Raw genomic sequence first — 26,224 nt, forward strand, 5'->3', positions numbered from 1 at the left:
TTTAGTAATTAGATATTACAATATTTCTAATTAGTTTGATATTTAGTAATTAGTTACAATAATACTTTTAAATATTTAGATATTTACATTATAAAAAAAGCGGCATAAATTACGAAGGGCATAATATCAGTGTAGAACGATGGAAATGTCGGATAAATAACATTAATGAGGACTATAATAGTAGAAATGTGTATATAACAAAAAAATATATTAATTGTTCACAAATCATGCACTCGCATACAAAATGTGGATATATAGTGGAGAGGGGGCAAAACGGACTCTCTAAAACTTTTGATGACTAAAAATCTTGGAGGCAAAATGGATTCCCTAAAGTTTTTTGTAGATTAGAAGTTTTGGAAGTAAAATGGACCTCCTAAAAGTTTTGATAAAGATGTAAAAATAATTGAGGGCAAAATGAATTTTTTATGTCTTAAAATAATTGGAGAAAAAATGGGCCTCCTAAAATTCTAAGTTTTTAATAGACCTATTTTATTCCACATTTTAAATTTTGTTTGTGATGAATAAATTTATACTATTACTTAGCGGATAAAATAAAAGTAAGTAATTAAAAATAAATGTAGTCAATTTTTTTATGGGGCCCATTTTGCCCCAAATTTTGAGTTTTTAATTATTGATGGCTGCAACATATTGATACCAAATACATATCCAGGGACTAAAAAAAAAAGTAAAACGAGTAAAAAAATCTCAGGTTATAAGCATTTTTTTCTCAGGGGGCCTATTTTGCCCCACCCTCCGCAAAATGTAGTCACAATGGATTCCTAGAACTTTAAAACGTCGAGATCTGTTCAAATCTGAAAATCGGAAATTCGGACTGAAACCAGTAACTTCTCTTTTTTGAAAATTTTCAATTTTCATGCAGTAGGAAGTTAACAATATTTTTTAATATTTGAATAGTTAAAAAATATTATATTGACAATGATAAAAATTGAATAATACAAAATAATTATTTAAAAATATTTTTATTATTTTCATAGATAAATCAAGTATATAATATTGAATATTTTTTAATGCTTTAATTTTTTATAAATTTTATTTAATCAGAAATTGATCGTTCTTGTTATTAAAAAATTCACTGAAATTATGTAAATCTATTTCTGAGCACCGATTTAATTTCCGTTCAAATTTTTAATTAATGAAATTTTTAACTAAAAAATTGCTTGCAATTATATAAGGCTTAAAAAAAATAATTTTTGATCAGCATATTTTGTTTGATTTTTATTTGAATAGTAATCCCAGTGAACACATTTTATAACGGCAATATAACATGGAAGTTACATGTAATATCACAATGTTATTCTTGTGATATATAAGGGCTACATAACATGGAAGTAACATGCAATTTAACATTTGTTATATGCAGGTAATATAACTGTTATACATCTTTTTGGCGTTACAGTTATGTAACAAAAATTGTGTAATTGTTACGTAACACGCTTGTATCAATGTTAGTATAACTAGTAATATTCTGGTAATATTAATGGGGTGTAACGAAATAACATATACAATATAAGACAGCTGTTGATTTGCTTACTGCTCACGTTTTTCTATGTGCCCGGGCTCTTAAACCCTGCATCGTTTTATTTTGCTAGAGCTAATAATGGTCTGCGCTCATAAATTTTCAATTGTTTTTAAATATATATATTTTGTTTGAAAGGTTTAATATTGCACGGAGAGAACTGTTCAAGTTTCACACTGTAGGTTACTTATTTACAATCATACCAACCGCTTTCGCTCGCTAGTATACTGTTGTTGACTGGTTTCCGAATTCAGGATAGGAAATACCCTAGTGTAGTTTTTTTGTAAGGATAGGAACTAGCAGAGTATGATTTAATACCGCCACTCAGTAGGTGTGATACTTACCAAATATCATTGCAAAAGTGTGATCGGAGCCATACTTCCATCCTAACGCATTCACAGTCTGAGACTGTGAAACGCGTGGATTGACCATTCGTGTCCATGTCCGTCCGTAGACACCGTGCAGGTGTGGCAATGCGAATACGAGTATTGGTTTTTTCGGTTACTTTCTGAGACTGTGAAACGCGTGGATTGACTTTTTGTCCGAGTCCGAGTTTATCAGTAACCGTTCCCTCGCGGTCAGCGTGGTTGTATATAGTATAGCGCAGTAAGCATTCATAAATCTACATTTATTTCAATTTTGAGGTTATATGTATATCACCGCGCATTACTTAAAATTGTGAATATCTTCGCATATATATTGCATGTATTAAAGTAATTTTACTATAAAATATTTTTTTTCATTTACATATATGTATAGTTAAAGCCAAGCATGAATGTCAGCAGCGACCATAGTACTGGAATGGTAGTTGAATATGAATATGTAATTCCACCTTCGAGTTCTGTCCAAAATGTCACCGATCCTACAGTTAATGGTTTGCTCCTATCATTTTAATCTCATTTTCATTGCATCGAGTGAGTGCGAGTATATAAAATGTAGGCAAAGCCGTATTCAATCTGAATATGTAGGTATGCGAAGTAAATTGTTACTTAAGTTTGCCTACATTCAACTGCATTCAATCATCGTATTTTTTGTTTGGAAATTTGCTCTTGAGGAAATTTGCTCCGCATGCAAAATTATTTAATGTATCTAATAGAACATATTTCTCAGTGTGAACATTTTTAATATAATATATAATGAATACAAACAATGAACATTTTTGGGCATATATGTTTTTTGTTTATTGCAATTAATGAGAACTTTTTGTTATTAATTAACAGGCAATATTGTTATACCAGAAAGTGCTCCGAATGCAGAAAAGCCTTCCGTACATGTGCTCAAAATCGTAGACGAAAATTTGCAGAAATTATTGTCTTCAACAGAAATTTCTTCACCGGATGAGTTCATAAATGTTGAAGGTTTTTTTAATATATGTTTGCAATAACACTTTGTGAATTATTATGAATTTTAATTGTTTTTTATTCATTTTCTTAGATACCCAAAATTCTTCATTGTTTTAGATTGTTCACCCAAAGACAATTATGTCTATCAAGTTTTAAGTGAATCTGGAGAAGGAATGTTCCTATTAGAACTGTTTAATTATGAAAAAGACCCAGAGAAGCGTGCTGCATTATTGAAAAGAAAGAAATGTACATATTTTGACGTTCACGCTGTAGCAAGATTGCTAATTTTTCACGAATATAAACGTACCAAATCATATTAGTAAGCACTCTTTTTTTTAAAGTAAATATCTATTTTTTTTTATTGTAACATTGTAAATGGCAATTATTTTATTATATTTAACATCCTTGAAAAATACAATAACATTTATTAATTTCGAGTTGTTTAAGTTGAATCAGACGAGCGGAGAAAGGGCAATTTCGTTAAAAAATATTGGTAATTAATAGAAGTGTCAATCAATGCTGCAAAAAATTTTGCAGTGTCCCACTATTCCCAATCATTTTTGAGAATGTCAAAGACATGTAACGAAAAACAAACTGGATTAATGCATGTACAACGAAATCCATCTTCGAAATTTGGACAATTGTCCATTTTTAAGCTAGATTGGACCAACAAAAAAACGTGTCTCACTGTTCCCCATGTTCCACTACATTACAAATATGACGATTGTTCTCCAATATTTTGACATTTTTGTGCAGCATACCACCCTCAAGATTGGAATTACTGGCGGCAAGTGCAGCAGACCTATTCAAAGGTTACCTAAAAGAAACCTTTTATAGTCCTGGAAGCAGTGACAGTAATGCCCACGGTGCATTGCAAATGTATTATAACAGATTCCGTGAAAAGTCCATAGCGATCGGCAAAGTAAACATAAGAAAACGAAACTACTCAGAATCAGGTTAAAACTGTTCATATATTTTTCAATATTTTAAATTTTCATATATTTGAAGATGACTTGTAGAATATATTAATAGTACTTTTGTGTGATGTAGTAAGTGTAAAATTCAATTTAAAGCAACATTTTTAGACCGTAAAATATGTTTTTGCCGCGGTCAGCGCACGTGTGTGACATCATAAATGACCCACAAAAAAAAAAGACACGAATTTCAATACTTTCGGTCAAATAACTCAATTGGAAGAATTGAAATTTTGTATTCGTTTCCGTTTGTTGGGACATGCATTATACAATATAATAGAACTTGTCATCCCTCCCAAGGACAATGAACTCTATTTTCCGGTTTGTTTCATAAAATATCATATGCCCCGTGAAGGAGGATACTCAAAACACTCGTACAATGTTTTCAACACTCGTGTTCGGCTCGTGTTAAGGAATATTGCACTCATAATATAAATCTCTTCTTCATCTCCCATTGCCTATACTATGATTTATGTACCGAACAAAAGAACATTAATGTTTTATTTTAGAGGAAAATTTATCTATTGGCTCACAAGAGCTTCAAAATCCAGTTCAAGTAATAGATGAAGAGTATATAAAAAAATGGATAAGTACGTCCCAAAATGAAAGGATTGCATATTACGAAAAAAATGACTTCAAAACAATTTTTATTACCTTCATCAATTTAAGGAATCAACTTGGATACATATTAGTAGGTCAATTTTTTATTTTTGTTATATTATTATTTGTATATGTATGAAATTATTATATTTTATTTGTAGCTAGAAGCTGATTTTTGCTCTATTTTCAACAAACCAGAAAATTTATTTTCTCAAAATTGGCCACCAATCGCCCAAAAAATCTTACGTCTTGCGAGAACAAAAGCCGACAAAGAGTTGAAAGAACTGTTAAACAAAACAGAAAACCTCGTGAAAGACGGTAAATTACGTTGTCTCTAAATCGTTCAAAAATTCACTTTGATCATTTTTGTTAGGTTATATATGTACGTTTAGTGCTCGTATAAAAGCGTGCATCACATTTACATGTGAGATATCATGCAGGGATAGAAATTGCATGGAATAGTATCAAATCGCATTCAAAATTTTTGTATGCGATCTCGTTTAATGGGTTATTAATTTATGTAAAATTTTTTAATGGAAATTTATCTTCTTCAGAGGATAAAAATTTATTTGCCTTAATCGTACTGCCGTACATTTTTCGAAAAATCACGAAATTAACGAGTCGATCAAAGGTTGGAAAATGCTGGAATCCGAACAAGTCTGAAGTTTTGAAAACTTTTATTTATCACGTGAAGGTATATAATATTATTTTTCTATATAACTATTGTACTGCATATATTCTTCTAGTTATTGTACCATTATTTCATTTATTTTATAGGAAACTGAAAACTTCTCAGAATCTCTGAAATTTGTGAAAGATGATTTGGAAAAACTACACACGGAACAACATCTAATCGTCGAACCGTACGTGGTTATAAACGGACCAAGCATCTACAAAATAATTTCGGCGGTTGTCGTCATTGGCGATCAGATTTACCAAACTTCCCCATTACGTGCGGTGGACATATGTTTCCAGGCTGTGAAAGTTTGCAAAAAAAAGTTTTCACACGTGTCAGGCCACGTGTGGCAATTTTTAGAGAGAACGGTGTACGAATTCACCAACATTAATTTGCATTCATGTGTAACTGCAGTTATCGAACAAGTTAATAGAATGTAAATTTATTAAAAACAAAGAAAGTTTTTTCGTGAATGTAAAAATTGATTACATAGTATAAAGGTTTATTTATTTAACCTGATAATGGATTCAGGAAACGTTTCAAACATATCCGAAATCGGTAGAGACATGCTTGATAAAGAGATGTTAAAGTTGACATTATCCCTTTACAATCATCCTCTTCTATCTCGTAAAGCGGTTAACGATGTCATCGATATGTTTGATAAATTTGTTTCGCAATCGTTCCTTACATTCATTCAAAACAGAGTGAAAATGTGTAAAAATGAAATAAATGATTCGTCGTACGCAAAAATACAGTACATATTAGAAGACTGTAAGAATATGTTTGGAAAGTTTTCAAGTGAACATTTTCGGTTCCAAACATATAAACAGGAAAGTCTGTACATCTCTCCAGAGACATTTGAAATCGGAAAACAGCCTGTCGTTGAAAATGACAATGAACAAAATGAACACACCGTAATGAAACCAGTATTCGGTGTTCACATCCCTCTAAGAAAAACGTTGCAAACAATATTTGCCATTCCTGGTACGTTCGAGCAAATTCAAACTTACATGGATGAAGTATCGAATGAAAAAATACGACTTTCGAATTTCATTCAAGGTGATTTATGGAATAAAAAATATAACAATACAGATAAAGTAGTTCTTCCGTTGTATTGTTATTATGATGAATTTGAAACCGGGAATCCGTTAGGAAGCCATGCGGGAGAAGGAAAATTAGGGGCAGCATACGTTACGTTCGCCACATTGCCACCTTATGTCTCTGCTAAATTGAAGAACATTTTTATTTCTTCGGTGTTTTATGCGAAGCACCTAAAGGAATTTGGCAACGAAAAAGTATTCACGAAAACAATCGATGATATTAAGAGTTTATCCAAAGAAGGAATAAACCTCAACATCAGTGGACAGAATATCATAGTATTCTTTGAATGCGTTTTAACGTTGGGGGATAATTTAGGACTGAACTCAATACTTGGATTTTCGGAAAGCTTCAGTGCAAATTATTATTGCAGAATATGTAAGGCTTCCAAATCTGAATGTAGTGATCTACTGGAAGAAAATGATGCAGTTTTGAGAACGGTCCAGTCGTACAATGTTGATGTTGCAAAGCAAGACTTCCAGCATACCGGTATTAGAGAAGAATGCATTTTTCACAAAATACCGAATTTTCACGTTGCGGAAAACATTACGGTTGACGTAATGCATGATGTGTTTGAAGGCGTAGCCGCTTATGACCTGGGGAACATTTTGACTGCATTAATTAAGGATAAAGTGCTAACATTGCAAACTATTAATTTCAGAATCGATACATTTCCTTATAACGAAATCGAAAAAGGTAATAAGCCAAGAAAATTATATTTTACTTCAAGTCAAAAGGGAGGGCAACGGATAAAAATTAAGCAGTCAGCCGCCGAATTGCTATGTTTAACGCGATATCTTGGATTAATGATAGGAGATTTGATTCCTTCGAACAACAGATATTGGGAATTATATAAAGAACTCCGGAATATAGTTGGCATAGTAACATGTCATTCACTTGACAGGGGTCAGATAATGCTTTTCAAAGAGTTTGTTAAAAAACACCACGCTTTATATTTGGAATGCTTCGGACCATTAAAGCCTAAAATGCACTTATTAACCCATTATTCAAGAATAATGCTTTTAAATGGTCCCGTAATTCATTTTTCAGCCATGAAGTTTGAGAGAAAAAATAAACAACTGAAAGAATTTACAATGGGAACCACGTCTGATGTTAACTTGCCACTGACCTTAGCTATCCGACATAATTTAGAATTATGCTATATACATGAATTCAATAAAGAAATCCACGGGAAGATCGTAAATGGACCAACAAACAATGTTGATGGCTGGAATCTTTTGACAAAAATGATCGATTTAAAGGAAAAGATACCAGTCACAACGTTGAAATATGTGACAGTAAATGGCATAAAATATTCACCAGGAACAATATTGGTGACGCGTTTTGCAGAAGATCCTCAATTTGGAAAATTAATAACAATTTTTTATTTTTTACAACAAGTTTATTTCCACGTGCAAGAATTCGACACTATTTGCTTCAACGAGTATTACCATGCATATCAAGTACATTCTAAGGTCTCGAAACCGCTATTCGTAAATGCGAACTTAGTACCGGAAAAGCCACCTTGTTTGTACATAACAATTTATCAGGATGAATTTGTAGCATGCAGATATGACCTGTAAATATTATACTTTTACATGTATTTACGATTGAGTAAAACATATTTTTATGAGAAGTTATTGTCGTTTATTTCATTCCTGTGGCAAACAGAGATGTTTTTTAATGAAGTCGGTAATTCTCATAAATCTTTAAGTATCAAACTCGCACTACTAATCGGTAAGAACCCATGTCACTCTGTTTAGAGGTTATGTTATTTAATATTATTTTCATAATCATTCACTCCAATTTCACGAATTATATTAAATAATTAAAACTATTAACGCTATTTAAAGAAAGTAACCGAAAAAACCAATACTCGTATTCGCATTGCCACACCTGCACGGTGTCTACGGACGGACATGGACACGAATGGTCAATCCACGCGTTTCACAGTCTCAAGGTGCGATTTCACGATGACGCTCGACGCTGGATTCGAGCGTCAAATCTGGTCACGTGATAGATTTCAGCCAATCCAGTGGTTAGGTTATATTTCGCGTCCCTCTGAATCTAATCACGTGACCAGATTTGACGCTCGAATCCAGCGTCGAGCGTCATCGTGAAATCGCACCTTCAGACTGTGAATGCGTTAGGATGGAAGTATGGCTCCGATCACACTTTTGCAATGATATTTGGTAAGTATCACACCTACTGAGTGGCGGTATTAAATCATACTCTGCTAGTTCCTATCCTTACGAAAAAACTACACTAGGGTATTTCCTATCCTGAATTCGGAAACCAGTCAACAACAGTATACTAGCGAGCGAAAGCGGTTGGTATGATTGTAAATAAGTAACCTACAGTGTGAAACTTGAACAGTTCTCTCCGTGTATGTGTTGTTGCCGTCATGTTTGCATCATGATGCTCAAGATGGAACGATGAATTAATCATTCATTGCTGTCATGTTGCTGACATGTTGCAGACAACATAACGTACCAATATTGCGGACCGTTTGCTCTTGAAATTGCGTCAACTGATTGCGTGTATAAGCAGTCATGTGTAGCTGTATTTGTAACGTGTTCTATTTCGATGTCAGCAAATTTACAGCAAATATATGAAAACACATGCAATGCATTAGTTTGCTCAATATGCTCTATCACGCTTGGCTATCTGGGAATCGGACACAGTGATAATCGAATACAGTAAGAAACGGACACAGTGCCAATCGGACACAATTGGAAACGGACACACGATGGTTGCAATCGGACACAGTAAGAAACGGACACATAGCTCTGTATTCATATAGTTCGATCTTATATTTAAGACTGTTTTAAGTACAATCTTAAGATGTTGTAAACCAATCACAGAGCCATATTCTACAATTGTTGTATTCGTGATATCATGCTCCGTGACAGTTTTTCTAACCTTAAAATCATTTCTAATGACATACTGCTCTTTTGTTATTTTCTATAATAATTCTGTACAAAGTACTCTCTCTTTGGTAAATCTGAAGAATAGTGGCTTTCTCACCAATTTCGTTGAACTTAGGCTGAAGTCACATGGCATGTATTTTCCGCGTAACGCGTAACCGCGTAACCAATTAGAAGCGTTTCGCATTTTCGGTTACGCATATTCGCGCTTCTGATTGGTTACGCAATACGCGTTACGCGGAAAATATCAGTCCATGTGACCGCACCCTTAGGCTTAATCGACGCGTTTTTGCGTGAAATCATATTTTTTTTTGCAGATCATGGACGACATTTTCTCTAAAAAAGCATGGTGTTTCCCTGTGGCCCTTGCATCTTCCTCAGGCCAGTCTAAAAAGCAAGATGAAGGGAGCTTTCCAGCAAGTGACACAAGCCGACACAAACGTCGTTCTATCTTTCTTTTTTGGCAATGAGTAAAAAAGACAAAACGATACCTGTGTCGACTTGTGTCGCTTGCTGGAAAGCTCCCGAAGAGAGCGATGTGAGATCTGACAGTGGGTGTACAGTTGGTTAGTTCATTCTTCCATGTATATGGATTTCTCTTGAACTAATTTTCATTTTTTTATCTTATGTATTTCTGTGATTGTATCTATATCATTAGGTTTACAAATGCTTTTTTTTTTTAAGAGCCATCAGGGTCCAAACTGAGTGCACGCACACTGCTTAACAAGAGATTGAAACAAAAACAAGAGTATGAAGAAGTTAAGGCAAAGCGGCACAAAGAGAGGATGAACATGGACGAAAAATTCCTTCATGTTCTCAAAGATCTAACCAATAACTCTAACCTGCAGTAACTCAGTTAGCAATTCTTATTACTTATTCATTCATTGCATCACGAGACTGTGATAAATATGTCAATCATTAAGTTTTATTTTTAATTTAGATTGTGAGATGTATTTATTTTGGTTAATGTGTGGTCTTTGTATAAGCATTTACTGCAGGCCTACTTATGCCCGTATCAGACTACGGATTGGGATTGAGATTGGATTGAAATTTGACCAATCAGAGCAAAGTTTACTAAACTTGAGATCAGTTTTCTCTGTTCTGATTGATTTAAATTTCAATCCAATCTCAATCCCAATCCGTAGTCTGATACGGGCTTTAAATAGATTAGGTATAAAGTATTGTATTGTATTTTAGTTTTGATTGTGTGCAATGAGTTAGGTATACAATATTGTATTGTATTTTAGTTTTGATTGTGTCCAATGAGTCTCAGAGTTGAGTTAAAACGTAAGATATTACTTTTATAAAATACTTCCTTTATTATTTCAGATGTAAGATAACATTTTTGTTAATATGTTACATGAATATATTTTATTTTCAAGAGTATATTTTATGTTCTTTGAATAAATATTTACTTAGGCATATTAATTTGTTATGAGTGTCAAGGTTCGTGAATAAACATGATAGTACTTTCTGCTAAGCATATTTTATTGTGTAATCATTCACATCATCACTAACATACCGTCACTTAATTCGTAACGATAATTTGAGTAAGTTTCTCCAGTAACGCTCACGTAAAAGTAGTACTAGGTTATCAAACTATCCATAATCAAATTTCTCTTGTGAACCCCAACATTCTGTCTTGCTTGATGCAAAATATTATCTGTTACATTGTCTTGTGGAGGTGAAGGTAATATAACGACAGCTATTTCATCTCCTCGTATTGTGCAAATATTGTGAATTACACAACATGCTACAATATATTCTGCCATCAAGTCTACCCTTGACATTGGTAAGCAGTGCAATAAACTTCGCATACGTCCTTTTAATAAACCAATACATCTCTCTACTGCTACCCTGGCTGCTGAGTGTCTATAGTTGTAATTGTTCTGTCTCGCAGTTAAATGGCCATTGTCTCGGAAGGGGGTGAGGAGATGTTGATGCAGTTCATATGCAGCATCACCCAAAATATGGCTGTCTGCAGGGAACTTCTCTTCGTCGTTCAAGAAGGTTGTCACTTCCGATTGTCGGAACACTCGTTGATCGTGGACAGAACCAGGATATCCAGTGAAGCAATGTGTGATTAAAGTCCTATGGTCACAAACCAATTGCAAATAGATATACATATAGATGTAAGTAAACCATTGCAACATGGTTCTCAGTGTTTACAGTAAACGTATTAGGATAAATGTTATCTACCTGCAATTGAATGGAATGAAATCCTTTGCGATTAACGTAATCTGTAGGATTCTCCTTTGGAGCATCAATACGAATGTGGGTGCCATCGATGGCCCCGTTGGTTCTTGGAAACCCACTAGCTTCTTGAAATCCTCGCATTACAATGATAGCGCGATCACCGCCACTGAATAAATCTTGCAGTCGTTCTAAACATAGCATGGGTGACTCTCCGCACAGCTCTCAGAGCAGTAGCTCTCCCCACATTAAATCGATCACAGACTGATCTGTAACAAGATGATACAGTTAATCAAATATGTTGTATATTTCAACATAAACTTACTATGAACAGAGAGACCGTCTATGTAATAGAATCCTGAAAATTCATAAATGAATTTTATTCCATCATCCTGAACTTGTGCCAGATCATTACCTGTATGAGTCCATAGTAGCCATTTTCCAAAGAGCTATCATTAACTGTTGGTGAGCAGGAATTGCAGGGCAGCCTTTCACTTTCCTAATTAAATCCTGATGAATGGTTTCAAGGAGGAATTCAAATGTAGCCCTTGACATTTTATAAATAACGAGAAACTATGTCAATATCAATAGTTCGTATTTTCAAGTCATATATGCAATTGCAAATAAAATGCAACACTAGTAAATAATTATACTAACTTAAAATGGCTTTTAAATTCATAATCCATGTAACGGCCAACAACGTCGGCGTAATATGGTATGCGCGGGCGAAGTTTCAGTTTTCTTCTCTCCCGCAAGGCTACTTCCCAATCTTCATCGGAACTTGATAAGCTTTCAGACACATTTCTTCGACGCACCAGCAACATATTAACCACATCAACGGCATCCATGTTTGTTGTCGTCCACACTCCGTTCCACTACAGTCTGAGTCCGCGACGTTTGTAGTGGAACAGGAAATTTTGCGGTCGCGGCCGTGGGCGTTGCGAGCGTTAAGCGGAACGCACCCTAAGATTATAAAGACATCAAGCGTCGTCTACAATGGCAACAGGAGTAGTGGATTAAGATTATAAGACGTCAGAGCAAGTTGGTTTTCCGGTGTAATAGGATGTAAAGGCGTAAAGTAAGCGAAATGGTTGAGTAGACCTTAGGAAATGGGATTCAACCATTTTTTCGCCTATGGCCTTATTCTATTACATCAGAAAACCAGCTTACTCTGACGTCTTATAATCTTAATCCACTACTCCTGTTGCCATTGTAAACAACGCTTCATACCTATACTAATGCTATATAGCAATAATAACACGTTGCAGTCGAAGATGTTTTTTAAATTCTGCGTTTGTCCAGCTGTGCACAACTTCGATATAATTTTCAATCCAATGCCTTTTTCGACCAACGAGGAGTATTTGCAGGATTGGAAATAAGGGTGAAGTCCCATGGAGCCAGCGTACGGCGTACCGGCGTATGGCGTAAAGAAGCTTGGCTAATCACAGACTTTACGCTCGTTTTCGTTACGCCAGCACAGATGTTACGCTGGTTTTTGAAGCGTTTCGGCGTTTATGCTACAATGATACACATCCACGTACACGCATATGGAATATTGCTTCATGTATGAATGTGTTAAAAATTGCGCTGAAAATTTCATCGGTTGTCCCATGGGGCGTATTTATGTTAGATAATTTCAATAATACTTTATTCTGTTATGGATACACTTTGTGAGCATGACATGCTTCGGAGTGGATATAATAATCTCGCTTATGCACTTACGAGAACATAAGAAGGGTTTAATAATTATAAACTTATAATTGCTTGAAACTCAGAGATCAGTTGTCACAAAAATCAGTCAAAGAAGAAGTGAATGAATGTAGAAGGGGGGACTCGATTCATGGCGCGTTCGCAATGCACCCACCTAACCATGCACGAGCAGTGTAGCCAACCCGATAATATACAAATACCCAACACCCCCCCTCAACACGAACTGAAACACAAAAAAAATAAAAAAAATAAAAAATGTTTTTACTCAAATCCCAATAATTGTATGAAGTCCTTTATCTTCTGTCCGGACAATGGTTTGGTCAACATGTCGGCGTACATCTCGCTGGTAGGCTTGTAGATAAGACTCACTCTTGCGTCCTCCACATATTCATGTACGAAGTGGTAGCGTACGTCAATGTGCTTCATACGTCTGTCTTGTTTTCCATTGGTGAGGTTTGCGATTGTACTTTGGTTATCTTCATAACATGACCAAGGTCTTATGATTTCGATGTTGAAATCACTAAGCACCTTCTCGATCCATGTAGCTTCTTTAAGGCTATCTGCGACGGCGATCAACTCTGCTTCCGCTGACGACTGAGCCACAACAGGCTGTTTATGAGAAGACCAGCATAATAAATTACCTCGCCATTGTACAGTAAAACCCGATATAGATTTTCTGTCACTTCGGTCGTTCGCCCAATCTGCATCTGCATGGATAATGATTGTTTCTAGTTGGTCCGTATGTTGTTTACCGAGTCGTAACTGTATGTGTCTGGTTCCGTTGATGTACCGCAGCACTCGTTGCGCCTCAATCCAATCTTTCCTTCTAGGGCAGGAAACTCTTTGAGCAAGTATTCCAACCGCCGCTGCGACATCCGGCCGAGTGTTATTAGTAAGATACAGAAGCGACCCTATCAAACTTTTGTACTTGCCGTTATCCTCATAGTCTTCTATATTGTGATCACTATATTTATGATATCCAGGATCCATAGGATACTTACTGGGTTTACAATTTTGTAAGCCAAATTCATACAATTTCTCCTCTATATATTTTGTTTGGTGGAGACCAAATGATCCGTCCTCATATCTGTGTGTCTGAATCCCAAGATAGTTACTGATATCACCTAAGCATTTCATCTTGACATGTTTCTTCACAGCATCTTCGAATTGGGTAAATAACTTTTTATCCGATGCGGTCGCACTTACGTCATCAACATGTACTCCGACAAAAATTGTTCCTAAATCTCCTGACTTAATGAATAAGCAGTGATCATGTTTGCTTCGTTTGAAACCAGCATCGCAGAGAATTTTCTTCCACTTCTTATACCATTCTCTCGCTCCTTGTTTTAGGACATAGATGCTTTTTCTTAGTTTACACACGCGGGTGTCATCTGGTTTCTTAATGTATTCTGGTTGTTTCATGTAAACATCGTGTTCGAGGTTTCCATTTAGAAATGCGGATTCTACGTCGTAGTGCCTCACTGGCCAATTTTTCGGTCCTGCAACAGCAAGTAAAATTTGCAGCGTTGTCGGCTGCAAAACAGGAGCGAATACTTCATTGTAATCGTGTCCATACCTTTGTGAATATCCCTGTGCTACGAGTCGGGCTTTGTAGCGAACTACCGTTCCATTGACGTCAGTCTTTGTTTTGAAGACCCACTTGCATCCTATAATGGGTTGATTTTTGGGAGGCTCGACCAGATCCCATACTTGATTTCTATTCATTCCTTCGATTTCTTCGATCATAGCAATCTGCCAATTAATGTTGTCTTTTCGTTCCAGGGCCTCTTGAACGTTTTTTGGGTCTTCTTGTACATTAACCTTATTGAGTACTTCAATAAGACAAACTGGTGGGATTCCTTTTGTTATTCGGCTTGATACGCGACGAGTTTGTTCCAACGTACTATCTTCATGATGTTCTTCTTCGGTGCCATCTGTTGACGATTGTTCGTTTCCCTCTTGTATTGATGCTGAATGATTAAGTGGTATCTCTACTTCATAAACGTCTTCGGTTGTAGATGTCTCTAGCTGATCAATAAAATAGACATTTCGACTGACGTAAACTTTAGACGTGGTCCTGTCGAGAAGTCGGTAGGCTTTACTGCCATCTTCATATCCAACAAAAGTTAGCCTTTGACCAGTATTATCGAGTTTCAGTCGCTGTTGTTTCGGACGATGAACAATCGCAGCACATCCAAAAGGCTTGAAATATGCTATGTTGGGCTTCTTGTTGTACCACATCTCATAGGGAGTTTTCTTTATGTCTTTGCATGGTACTCTGTTAAGTATCACAGCAGCAGTGTTTAACGCTTCTCTCCAGTATTTCTTCGGTAACTTAGCATCACGTAGCAAACATCGAGTCATTTCCACTAACGAACGGTTTTTGCGCTCAGCTAGCCCATTTTGTTCTGGTGTATGCGGGGCTGACGTTTGTGCCTTGATTCCCTTCTTACCGTAAAACTCTTTCAGTTCCTTTCCAGTGTATTCACCTCCACGGTCACTTCTTATCATCTTCATTGTTGTACCAAACTGAGTTTCCATTTCTTTAACGTATTCCTTGATCCTGTTCACTGTTTCTGATTTATGCCTTAATAAGAAAACTTTAGTGTACTTGGTGTAATCGTCAATAAGTGTAAGCACGTACCTCTTTCCGCTAAGTGTTTCAACTTCCATCGGTCCACATACATCCGTGTGCACCAGATCTAACTTCTGGATAGTCTTAGTTGTTCCCTTCTTTGGAAATGGTAATTTTGTACACTTTGCTTCGTGGCAAACTATACAATTATCCGAGTGACTGCATTTGTTGATCTTCATCCCGCTCGTCATCTCCTCTTGTGCCATCTTCTTAATGTTTGCTATATTTCTGTGTCCAAGCACACGATGCCAATCATGTATACATAGCGACTGAGTGCCTTCCCAAGTAACCATTGCTGTGTGTGAACACATCATCTTGTACAGCTTGCCGTCAGCTTTCCAATGTTTTTTTACCTTTTTTCACGAAACAATTCTTGTTAGTAAATAGCACTGCGCAACCGTTCTTCGTAATTCTGCTCACTGACAATAGACTGCTGTTAAGTTCTGGCACGTACAACACTTTCTGCAGGCTAATTTCTTTTGCACCTTTCCGATTGGGTTTTAATGTAGTTGTTCCTTTGCCTTCGATCCTGAGTTGACGACCGTCTGCAATTGTTACTGTTCCCTGTATATTCGAGTCGAAGTTTTGTAGCACTTCTCTTCTACTTGTTATATGTGACGAAGCTCCAGAGTCTAAATACCAGGCTTCAGCTTCTAGGGTGAATTCTGCAACCTTCAAGCACACGTGAGCTTCTTCTTTCAATGATTCACACTCGTTGTCATCCTCAGAATCAGTGTCACAGTGATGGCACTTCTTAGCGACGTGTTTCTTTATACTCTTCTTTTCTTTACCTTCTTTGCTTTTTAACCATGCTGAGTACTTTTTACACTGTTTCTTCATGTGGCCAATCCCTTTGCAGAAGTAACATTCAGCTTGTCCTCTGATGTTCTCCTTTTGTATAGGCTTAGCAATAATTTTCATAGCGGCTTCGGTATCTGCTTCTGTGTTGAAACTGTGTTTACGGCGATCAGCTTCTTCAAGCAACTTTTCTCTTGCAAGTTGCTGAGTTATCTCTGTGTCTGGTTGGCTGGATAGTGACATAATCAATGGCCCATAGCTGTCTGGTACGCTACTCAATAGCAATGCTGCGCATAGACGATCACTTAGTACATCGGTATTAATCACACTCAACTGATCCATATAATCTTCGATCCAATTCAAATGTTCATGCATATCACCACCTTCAGTTAATTTGGCACTTGTAATTTTACGCAGGAGCGTTACTTCTTTACTTAAAGTTGGTTTCTCATAATGTTTTTGTAACGCATCCCACATACCTTTTGACGTGGTTTCTTTCTTAATGTGTTTGATTTGATTATCCTCAATGGCTAGTGCGAGCAAGCTCTGTGCTTTAGCGTCCATCTGTGACCACTCTGCTGTAACTGGTGTAGGAACTGTTCCTGTAATTGCTGCCCACACGCCTTCTTTAGCGAGATAAAGTTTCATTCTGTATGCCCATACACTGTAGTTTGAGTCATTTAGTCTAACCATACTGAATTTCACCGAATCAGCCATGTTTTAACTCACTATTTCTGTTTAACAAAATTACTTTTCTCAGGGCACGTTTACTGGGCCCATAACCTGTTAGATAATTTCAATAATACTTTATTCTGTTATGGATACACTTTGTGAGCATGACATGCTTCGGAGTGGATATAATAATCTCGCTTATGCACTTACGTGAACATAAGAAGGGTTTAATAATTATAAACTTATAATTGCTTGAAGCTCAGAGATCAGTCGTCACAAAAATCAGTCGAAGAAGAAGTGAATGAAAGTAGAAGGGGGGACTCGGCTCATGGCGCGTTCGCAATGCACCCACCTAACCATGCACGAGCAGTGTAGCCAACCCGATAATATACAAATACCCAACAATTTACGCCGGCGTAATGATCAATAAGCCAATCACAAGACCCCTTGAGCATCCATTTTGAAAATAAGCTTTGTAAAACAACACTGTGATTGGCTTATTAATCATTACGCTGCTTAAATACGGTCTATGGGACAGCCGATGTTTGTGCTGGCGTAACGAAAACGAGCGTAAAGCCTGTGATTATCCAAGCTTCTGTACGCCATACGCCGGTACGCCATACGCTGGCTCCATGGGACTTCACTCTAAAATATTCCGATTGTGCTCGTCATCACTATCTGATGAAAATTTACTGTCATCACTACTGCTGTTGCTGCTAGGGCTGCTACTACTGCTACTGCTACTACTGCTGCTGCTGCTGCTGCTGCTGCTGCTGCTGCTGCTGCTGCTGCTGCTGCTGCTGCTGCTGCTGCTGCTGCTGCTGCTGCTGCTGCTGCTGCTGCTACTATCGACGTCCATCAAAATCTCCGCAAATTCTCTTACTGGATTCATCTTTGAAACCAGTCGTGATCGTGACTGTGATTTAACGGTTACCTGTGGAAACGACACGTGTGTAAAAGTTTGACTCTCATAAGATCAAAGTAAAGAAACGCAATTAACCTAATCTGGCACTCGCTACGTTCTTGTTACGTACCCGCAGAATAATTCAACCCGCGGCGTACATATATGAGGCATTAAGGTATCAACCCTAACCTATGTACTTTTGTACGACAGACTTGGTTTGGATTCAATTGAAACACACACTGCGACTCTCCTTTTCAGCAGAGTCGAAGTGTGACTGTTTTAGTTTTAACATATTCGTAAATGGAAAGCAAGGTGTGTCAGTTTGAAATGAGTGTGTCGCTTGTGTTGCTTAAAAGAAAAGCGTACACGTACCTCTTCAGAACAGTTAAAGTGCCTGCTTTAATTGTAACACACTCGTAAATGGAAAGCGAGGCGTGTCAATTTAAAACGAGTGTATCCTCTGTGTCACTAAAAGGAAAACAGCCTATGCTGTCACGCACTGCGACAGTGCAGTGAAGTGCACTGCAGTGCACGGTCTGCTGTCGTCTGCACGGGCATCACTGCCCTCTCGTGTCAAAAAAGGGAAAGTGACACACCAGCCGCTATTTTTGTCCGACGTGGACGTTTCTTAAGATAAAAATTTCCACATTTGGACTTTGCATCGCAATATCTCCGCTCGTAGGGCACTTAACGGAAAAATAAAGTCATTTTATCATATAAATTTACCCCAAGCTATCGATCAAGCCTACTTAGAACTTGATCCGTTCACTCGTTATTGAGATCTCAACATCTCGAGTACTCGCAACTCGTCGCGTCGCGTAAATGAGTCACGGTCGGTCTCGCTCCGCGCGTACTTGGCGCGAGACACTGCCGTGTCTCTTGATTACATTGAGTACACAGAATATACCATTATTCTTTCTAAATACTATATACACTTTTTATGTTGTACTTTTCATACATATACTTTTATAAATATTATACACTAAATATTTCTTTTATATTTTTATTTGGAAATTTACACCTATTTCTGTGTGCATAAAATTAAAATAAAAGTTATTGTTTGTTTCTTTTATTCATTTACATAAATATTGCAATATTTGTAATATTATAATAAGATTTAAAATGTAGGTACTATTTCATAATATATGTTGCGATCGGAGCTGTAATAAGTAAAAATGTTCTGTATATGTGCATCTTTGTTACGAAATTTTTTGGTCATTTTTATTACCATTATAGGCGATTTTTGGCGATCATTTGGTATGGTTTGGTACATATACCAAAGTTGCTATCGGTGGTTGCTATTGGTGCTAATGCAGTTTAGTACACTTTGGTTGCTTATACCAGAGTCACGCCAAAAATTGCCTGATGTTATATAAGAAATTGTGAAAATATCGTAAAAATGACGTACCTTTGTCTCATTTTATGACGTCGAAAATACGTCATTATTTCAGCATTATTAATATGTAATTTGTAGATTAAAAAGTTGTCGTCTATTTGACGACATTTTATGGTCAGTCTTGTGACCAAACTGCCATTCCAAGATGACGTCCAAATGTTCAAAATCTGACGTAGGGAAGACCGGGGCTAAACCGCCAACGGGGTTGAACCGCCAAATCAAATATCTCGGAACCTGTATATTGTGCGAACTCGCTATTAACATTGTAAACGCTGCTTATGGTACCCATGTGACCAACGGAGTTTCGGCAGGTTACCTGCCGTGTTATGATTTTTACGAGGGCAAACGTGTTTTCGGAAGGTGAAAGTGAAATTTTCTGCGCGTGGAAATATTGTAATATCTGCAATAATGTTTGCTCTCCAAATCTCGAGGTACGTGATTATAAAGAGTAATGCATGCTGAACACGAATCCAGTGTAGTTTTTTCATTATCGTTGATGTCTAATATTTCGTGGGCGATCAAACCTGAAACTTATGTTTGGGGCTTATCCGCCAGTAAGCACCCGGGGCTGGTCCGCCAGTCTCGTCACTGTGGCGCGCCGGGCGCACGACTTCAGCTCACGGCGATTTCAGGTTAGGTTGTAACCGGACGGTACAATTTCGTGCCCGATTCACGCGGCTTTGTGTCCTTTTAACGGTCGCCACTCGGTTTGACCTATGTTCACCGAGAAGGTGTAGGTAAGTGTTTCCTAACTATGTTTTATGAATGTGTCATCGAACTAATTATTCCCCTTTTTATTTTCAGGTTCCCGCCACGGATGGACGACTTCCAGCGTCGCCCCTTGGATCATCGACTCCAATCGCCGCCGTATCTCCACGCAGGACGAAGATGGCGGACCACCGCCTCTTCCGGTAAGTATCGGTACGTCGGTCAACTAACTCCTAAATTTAAATAAATTTTCAGGTTCCCGCGACGGATGGCGCGTCTGTGCCGTCTCCCCAGTGATCACCGGTAATGACCTTCGATCAGGATCAACGAACGGCCGAGATGTCTGACCATCACCCCACATGGGTAAGTATACGTATGTTGGTCAATCAACTATGTTAATTAATCAAAATTTTCAGGTATTCGCAACGGATGCCTCGTCAGGGTCGTTGCCCGATGGATCACAGATGATTTCCAGCGCCCAGGATCAACGCCCGGTCAAGATGGCTGACCTCCGTGCACCTGAGGTATGTATACGTAACTCGGTTAGCTAACTTTTTAACGACCGCACTTTTCCAGATTATTCGAACGAATGGCCGATCTCCATTCCCCAACGATGAATTACCGACGATAATCTCCGCTCTGGATCAATGATTCTCCAAGATGGCTGACATCCGCTTGATCAGGTATAAGGGAGATAATCAACTGACAATTCCTTTTATATTTTGCAAATAATCAATTTGTTTATTCGCAGGCTTCGGTTTACACACACTTGGATGTTCACAATATTTCTTTACACAAGATGGCGTCGCACATTCGCTAAACGCACGCAAGTCCTTTGTTTCGGTAACACAGTACCGGTCGTCTTTCGTATCGACGATAGTTAACGCGTTTCGCGGGCGTTCCCGATTGTTAATGGATGTTGGCAACGATTGTTTAAACACTCGACTTATGTTTGCGGGACTTAGCGCGATCGCGGGTGCTTCTATCAGAGAGACTAGTTACCGTGCCGACGATCCTCGAGAGACTGCCTCGAGTATCGTCGCTCTCAGTGGCTCCCCACCTACGGCCGTTACCCCCACTCCGGCTTCACGGCCGCTTTCACCTTCTGGAATGTTCGTCGCGGCGCAATAACAACTTTCTCTTTTGTGCGCCGAACGTTCCAGAAGTTGTTGACGGAAAATTCCAACGGGAGTACCTTGAGGTTGACCCCCACTCTACGCTCCCGGGTAGCGGTTTTCCAACTCGCCCATTTTTTGCGATTTTACGGCGCCGACCCGTGCGCTCGACCTATTCCGCGTCCCTGAACATGCATCCGGGCCGACTTCCCGTGGAAGACGTCCGGGTATACCTCGCGTCGTCGGCCGTCGACGCCGACCCCCGGTGACGCATCTACGCCACCTTCCTAGTCGGAAACCGTTGTCCGCTCCCGGCGATGAAGCTCGGTTATCGAGTTCGCGGGCGGTCACGTAACCTGACCTTCGCGTGGTCGGACCTTGACGCCGACCCGGTCTTCGGGTGTACCAGGTCCCGTGTGACGATCATCGATCGTTTTTTCCCACGGATTACCCATGTCCGCTAACTTTGCATCCGGGCGTGCGATCGTGACGCCGACCGGCTGTGATCGTTCTTTCGGTCTCGCGGGTTAGCCATTTACCGCTCTCAGTCGCCTGAGACCCTCGGTTCCGTATTTAGCGAACGCGTTATCGGATTTGACCCGCGGTCGCTCGTGACCCCTCGGTGGGTCGCTCCGGTGCGCCATTGATGGCTCCGCCGATTGTGCATGCGCCTGATCGCGATTTGTCGGGCGCGCCGACCAACCGAAGATTGCGTGTGGCCTATGCCTTGTCGCGCTTTAAGCGTCGGTTCGCGCAACGAAAATAAACAGGCGCTGTGTGCGCTTAGGCCGAAAAACTCAAAAAGGAAATCGAACCGACGAAACTTATATAACTAGTTGCGGGCTCGGAAGCTGAAGCTCGCCCGTCTTGTCACCACCTCGCAGGCTAATTGCCCCGGGTGGGCTTATCGCTTACTTACAACTATTTGCCCCCGCTGGGGTCTTTCTTCCCGACCTCGCGCTCGGGGTCCTCCCCACTCGTGGGGCTCGCAAAGCTGCCGGATGCTGCTGGGCTCCTCTCCTCCTCGCTCGACTCCAACGCCAGATCCTCCGCCAATTGATCTAGCGCGCTGTTAATGGCCGCGAGACCCGTTGGCGGTTCCGCCCCGGTCACGGCCTCGCTCGCGAGTAGGCCCGTGGGTGTCGACCTACCGTTGGCCCCTTCGGATCCCGCCGTCAACGCGAGATCCGGCATGTCGCGGTTCACGGGGAAATCTGGCGTCCCCGTCGCTACTGCTGCCTCCAGCTCTCGCACTGGCGATGTTGCCCGACATATTGTGCGGATCGCCTCGTCAGTTATCCGCCGCAGGATCACCCGTGGTGATCCCTCGCGTACGCGTCGCGACGCTGATGCGCACGGTCGCAAGGTTTCCCTCGAGCGTGATTCTGTCTTCCCTTGCACGTGCGTCAGTTTGTGTAGGAGGGAAATGGTACGCACGTATCGTCGCAAAACGGGTGTTTTGGCCGACCGAAAAGATGGCGGACCGTTGTTTTCGAGATCGCTCACGCTCACGGCACGTCGGCGAGGTACGGCGAGGCACGGCACGGCTCTGAGATCCCGCGATTTCCGCGCGAGAGTTGACATGCCGCGCGCGCTGTAGATCGTCCCGACTCCCGGCCGCGGTAAATCGTCGTTGTTGGTCGTTGTGTCAGTGACAGTCGCGCGTGCGACCGCATCGTCCAGCGTTCGCCGCATCGTATCGGCGTCATTGTCGCCGCCGTTGTAGTGGTGGTGGTGTCGGTGGTGGTCATCGTCGTCGTCGTCGTCGTCGTCGTGGTGGTCGTGGCCGTTGTCGTCGTGGTGGTCGTGGCCGTCGTCGTCGTGGTGGTCGTGGCCGTCGTCGTCGTCGTCGTCGGCGCGTCGAGGAATCGGCGCGAGGACGCCGTCGAGTCGGTAAAATGGTCGCGCTCCACCGCGAGCTTTTCTAACCCCCCTGTCGCTATTTATCGCTCTCCCGTGAGAAACGCGGCTTGGTTAGGTTGCTCGCGAGGGTCCGCGCTGATCCTATGGCACCGGAACGCCGTCACGCGTATTCCCCGTGGTTGCCCGCGTTGACAATGTGACGTGCCGTTGGGGAGTTTACGATTTGGTTAACCTCTGTATTCACGTGCCTAAATTGTTTTATGGAATAGGTAAAACAATTATTTTTTAATAATGTTTTGCATAAAAATTTTAAATAAATTTTTATATTTTTCTCTTAAAAAACAATTATTAAAATGTATCCTATCATTTTTCAGGATTAGATGTACGTATATGTATTGAAAATGCAGTGTGGCGGATTAGCCCCGGGGGGTGGCGGTTCAACCCCGGCATTTTTGAGATTTCAATTTTTCCACCGTTGTCGTTTTTGCTCTATACCGGTTAAACAAAGCAACATAGATAAAAATTTCCTATATAAATTTTGTAGCTAAAGGTTCACTCTTTACAGTGGTATACCACATTTAACTAAAATTATTTATTTTCTTGTTAAAAATCGGCACCGAAAAAAAACTGGCGGTAGCCAGTTAGCCCCGGTCTCCCCTACTTTTATTTCGTCCCGGCGACGTCATTAATTACGTCGTATTAGTGACGTATTAGTGACGTCAATATATGACGTCACGGAGACAAAAGTACGTCACGACACTTTGACGTCATTTCATAACGTCGCAATCGTCAGAACATGACCAACAAATGACGTTAAATAGACGTCACCTTGCTACCTGGGATGGGCTAATTGAAGTCTGGTGAGCGTACGGACCTAACCTAAATTATAAATTATTAAAAAATAAAAATTTATTATTATTGTTTTAAAATATTCTTCAAACCATTCAACTTTTGTTTAAAAAATTTAAAAATTTAAAAAATTTTTTATATCTTTTATAGTTTCGGAAATATTCGGTCCGAAAGAGAAAATTTGAATTTTTTTCAAAGGAGTGTTTCAGTCCCTAAACATGCATATGGGCACGTGTAAAAAAATACGTGTCCCTAATTTTTGTCTAGAAAACATTTTAAAAGCTCATTAAAATTGGAGGAGGACACTTCCGTATCTTTTCTTATTAGCCGGGTTAATAAATACTGTACCAAATACATTCTAGACATATTATTTTAATGTCTGGTATAATTCGACGTTATCGCCGTCACCGCAGGAAGGCCTGGATGCAGAGAAATCAGACCAGTCTAGTGTGGTCATAATATGGTCATAATAGCAAACTTTGGACAGCTCTAGCATTCAGAGGACTCGTTACAAAGTTGTGCCTATGGAACTTTTTAATTCTCTTTTGACCCTTTTTTGATGCCCTACAATTCTAGTCATGTCTGATTGCTGTTCACCAGGGGCCCAATTTTTCATATGAAACTGGGCATAGTCCTTTTTGTCCGTGAACTTATTGTTAGACCAAGTATTAGGGGAAAGTGGGCGAATAGTGCGCACCTAAGGTAAATCTGCTAATATAAAATGGCTTTTATAGTTACAACCCAGGTAGCAAACACAAGTTATTTTGACGTCAAATTTTGGTCCTTCACTGACCATTCCTGACGTCACTAACTGGCGGCATAATGACGTTAAAATGACGGTCTAATGTCACAGACAAATTGACGTCATTTTCTGACGTCTTATTGACGGCAAAAATAGGTCCATTGTACGACATACCGGTTTCTAGAAATGTTTTTTATGAAATTAAAATGTTGAAATGTCTACTTGATAAACGTTTATAAAAAAATGTTCTTTTTCTTTATATAAGAAAAAAAAACTTTTTTAACTGTTTCGTTACATGCCATGTGCGTAAGCCGCTCTCAAGGCGGTCACCCATCCTAGTACAGTACCGCGTCCGAGTCGCTTGACTTCGATGATCCAGTGGACAGTGACGATCTTCTCACCCTGATGCTTCCTTATTAACTGTACTTGTCTATAACAGGTACATCTTTAAAGTGTTCAAAAATCTTGTAATGATAATCTTCTTGATAGCTATAACACTGCATGAAATAGTTATCATAAAACTATAATCACAGGCAACTACATCCACTTATACCATAAAATTCGCCAATTCAATCATAAAGTTGCGAAACAAACACATTGTAGTTAATTTTGTGGTTTTTATTTTATTATTACTTTATTAAACAATATTAAGAAGTAAAAATAGTTATATTACAAAAAGACTTATTTGGACGACTTTAAGACGTCTTTAAAATGACGTCTTTAGATGGTCTAAGAAATGACGTCTTATAAACGTCCATTATTAGTCGCCGATGTCATAGACTAACCTAACCAAAAATGACTAAAAATAGATGTCATAATGAAGTTATGGAATAACGTCAGTATAATGTCATTTTTAAAGACATAGTCGCTTTTTGGTCATTTGACGTCATTTGTACAAACATGACTAGTATTTGACGTCAAAATGACTTGTGTTTGCTACCTGGGAATTAATTTAAATGCAGTTATGGGACCTTTAAACATTTGTCTACAAGTATGTGAACTCATACTTGATAATAATTTTGTTATTAAATATTTATTGAGCGATATTTAGGACGATGCAAAATCGGGCAAAAATTAAAGTGGCGGGTAATAGTGCGCAGTTTCAAAATTGCCAAAATTTGTGTCTGCAGCGGATAAATTTTGAACTTTTCTACTTAAATTATTAGTTTTAAGTTTTAAGTATAGTTAATGTGAGTGATGATAAATAATTGAAAATTAAATGCGAAACTTTAAAAATAGTGTGTGTTCGCGATCGATCAAAAACCAGCGTCGGTGAATTAATACAGCGAATCAAAGAAAATCATTCTTTTAAATAATTTCGGTCAAATTCTGCCTTTCAGTGTAAAGTCGGCTAATTCTATGTTAAGAATAGACTCGTTCGCCGAAATACCCGTATATTTCCTGGTAAACTTGAAGGGCAGAAAAACAGAGCTCAATTGTTGCCTATACTGACTCGCTCCTTTGTCTCGGGGACTCGGTGCGCG

At 39.0% G+C, this 26,224-nt stretch overlaps 1 protein-coding gene and 3 long non-coding RNA genes across 6 annotated transcripts; 3 read left to right on the forward strand and 1 right to left on the reverse strand.

Annotated features, from left to right (window-relative positions):
* The first annotated feature begins 4,253 nt into the window (after window positions 1-4,253).
* On the forward strand, window positions 4,254-6,455 carry LOC139781195 (uncharacterized). The gene is made up of 4 exons (XR_011720459.1): window positions 4,254-4,545; window positions 4,616-4,772; window positions 5,009-5,148; window positions 5,232-6,455. It is a non-coding gene; the product is annotated as an uncharacterized lncRNA (long non-coding RNA).
* Window positions 6,456-6,541: 86 nt separating this feature from the next.
* On the forward strand, window positions 6,542-7,864 carry LOC139781198 (uncharacterized). Its single transcript, XR_011720463.1, has 2 exons — window positions 6,542-6,924; window positions 7,279-7,864. It is a non-coding gene; the product is annotated as an uncharacterized lncRNA (long non-coding RNA).
* A 732-nt stretch (window positions 7,865-8,596) lies between these two features.
* On the forward strand, window positions 8,597-11,515 carry LOC139781194 (uncharacterized). 2 transcript variants are annotated; one of them, XR_011720458.1, is made up of 6 exons: window positions 8,597-8,996; window positions 9,473-9,721; window positions 9,840-10,010; window positions 10,840-10,947; window positions 11,056-11,287; window positions 11,402-11,515. It is a non-coding gene; the product is annotated as an uncharacterized lncRNA (long non-coding RNA). The 2 variants fall into 2 exon arrangements; XR_011720457.1 differs by lacking the exons at window positions 10,840-10,947; window positions 11,056-11,287; window positions 11,402-11,515 and having other exon boundaries at window positions 9,840-10,629.
* LOC139781193 (putative nuclease HARBI1) lies at window positions 10,626-13,480 on the reverse strand. 2 transcript variants are annotated; one of them, XM_071720024.1, is made up of 4 exons: window positions 12,006-13,480; window positions 11,764-11,895; window positions 11,355-11,617; window positions 10,626-11,246 (listed from the first exon to the last, which is right to left on the reverse strand). In XM_071720024.1, the coding sequence occupies exons 3-4, from the start codon at window positions 11,438-11,440 to the stop codon at window positions 10,742-10,744; spliced, it is 591 nt and encodes a 196-aa protein (XP_071576125.1). In that variant the 5' UTR covers window positions 11,441-11,617; window positions 11,764-11,895; window positions 12,006-13,480; the 3' UTR covers window positions 10,626-10,741. The 2 variants fall into 2 exon arrangements, with proteins under 2 accessions (XP_071576125.1, XP_071576126.1); XM_071720025.1 differs by lacking the exon at window positions 12,006-13,480 and having other exon boundaries at window positions 11,764-11,967.
* Between the last annotated feature and the right edge of the window lie 12,744 nt (window positions 13,481-26,224).

The sequence above is a fragment of the Temnothorax nylanderi genome, unplaced genomic scaffold (genome assembly GCF_030848795.1).
Source record: "Temnothorax nylanderi isolate EJ_2023f unplaced genomic scaffold, tnyl_v1.0 TNYL_tig0321_pilon, whole genome shotgun sequence".
NCBI classification, from domain to species: Eukaryota; Metazoa; Arthropoda; class Insecta; order Hymenoptera; family Formicidae; genus Temnothorax; species Temnothorax nylanderi.

Excerpts from the sequence above, each read along its gene's own strand:
- LOC139781193 (XM_071720024.1), bottom strand. The coding sequence starts at position 11,440 with ATGGCACCCACATTCGTATTGATGCTCCAAAGGAGAATCCTACAGATT. Across the intron at positions 11,247-11,354 it reads TTCATTCCATTCAATTGCAG|GACTTTAATCACACATTGCT; the intron begins GTAGATAACATT and ends TTGTGACCATAG.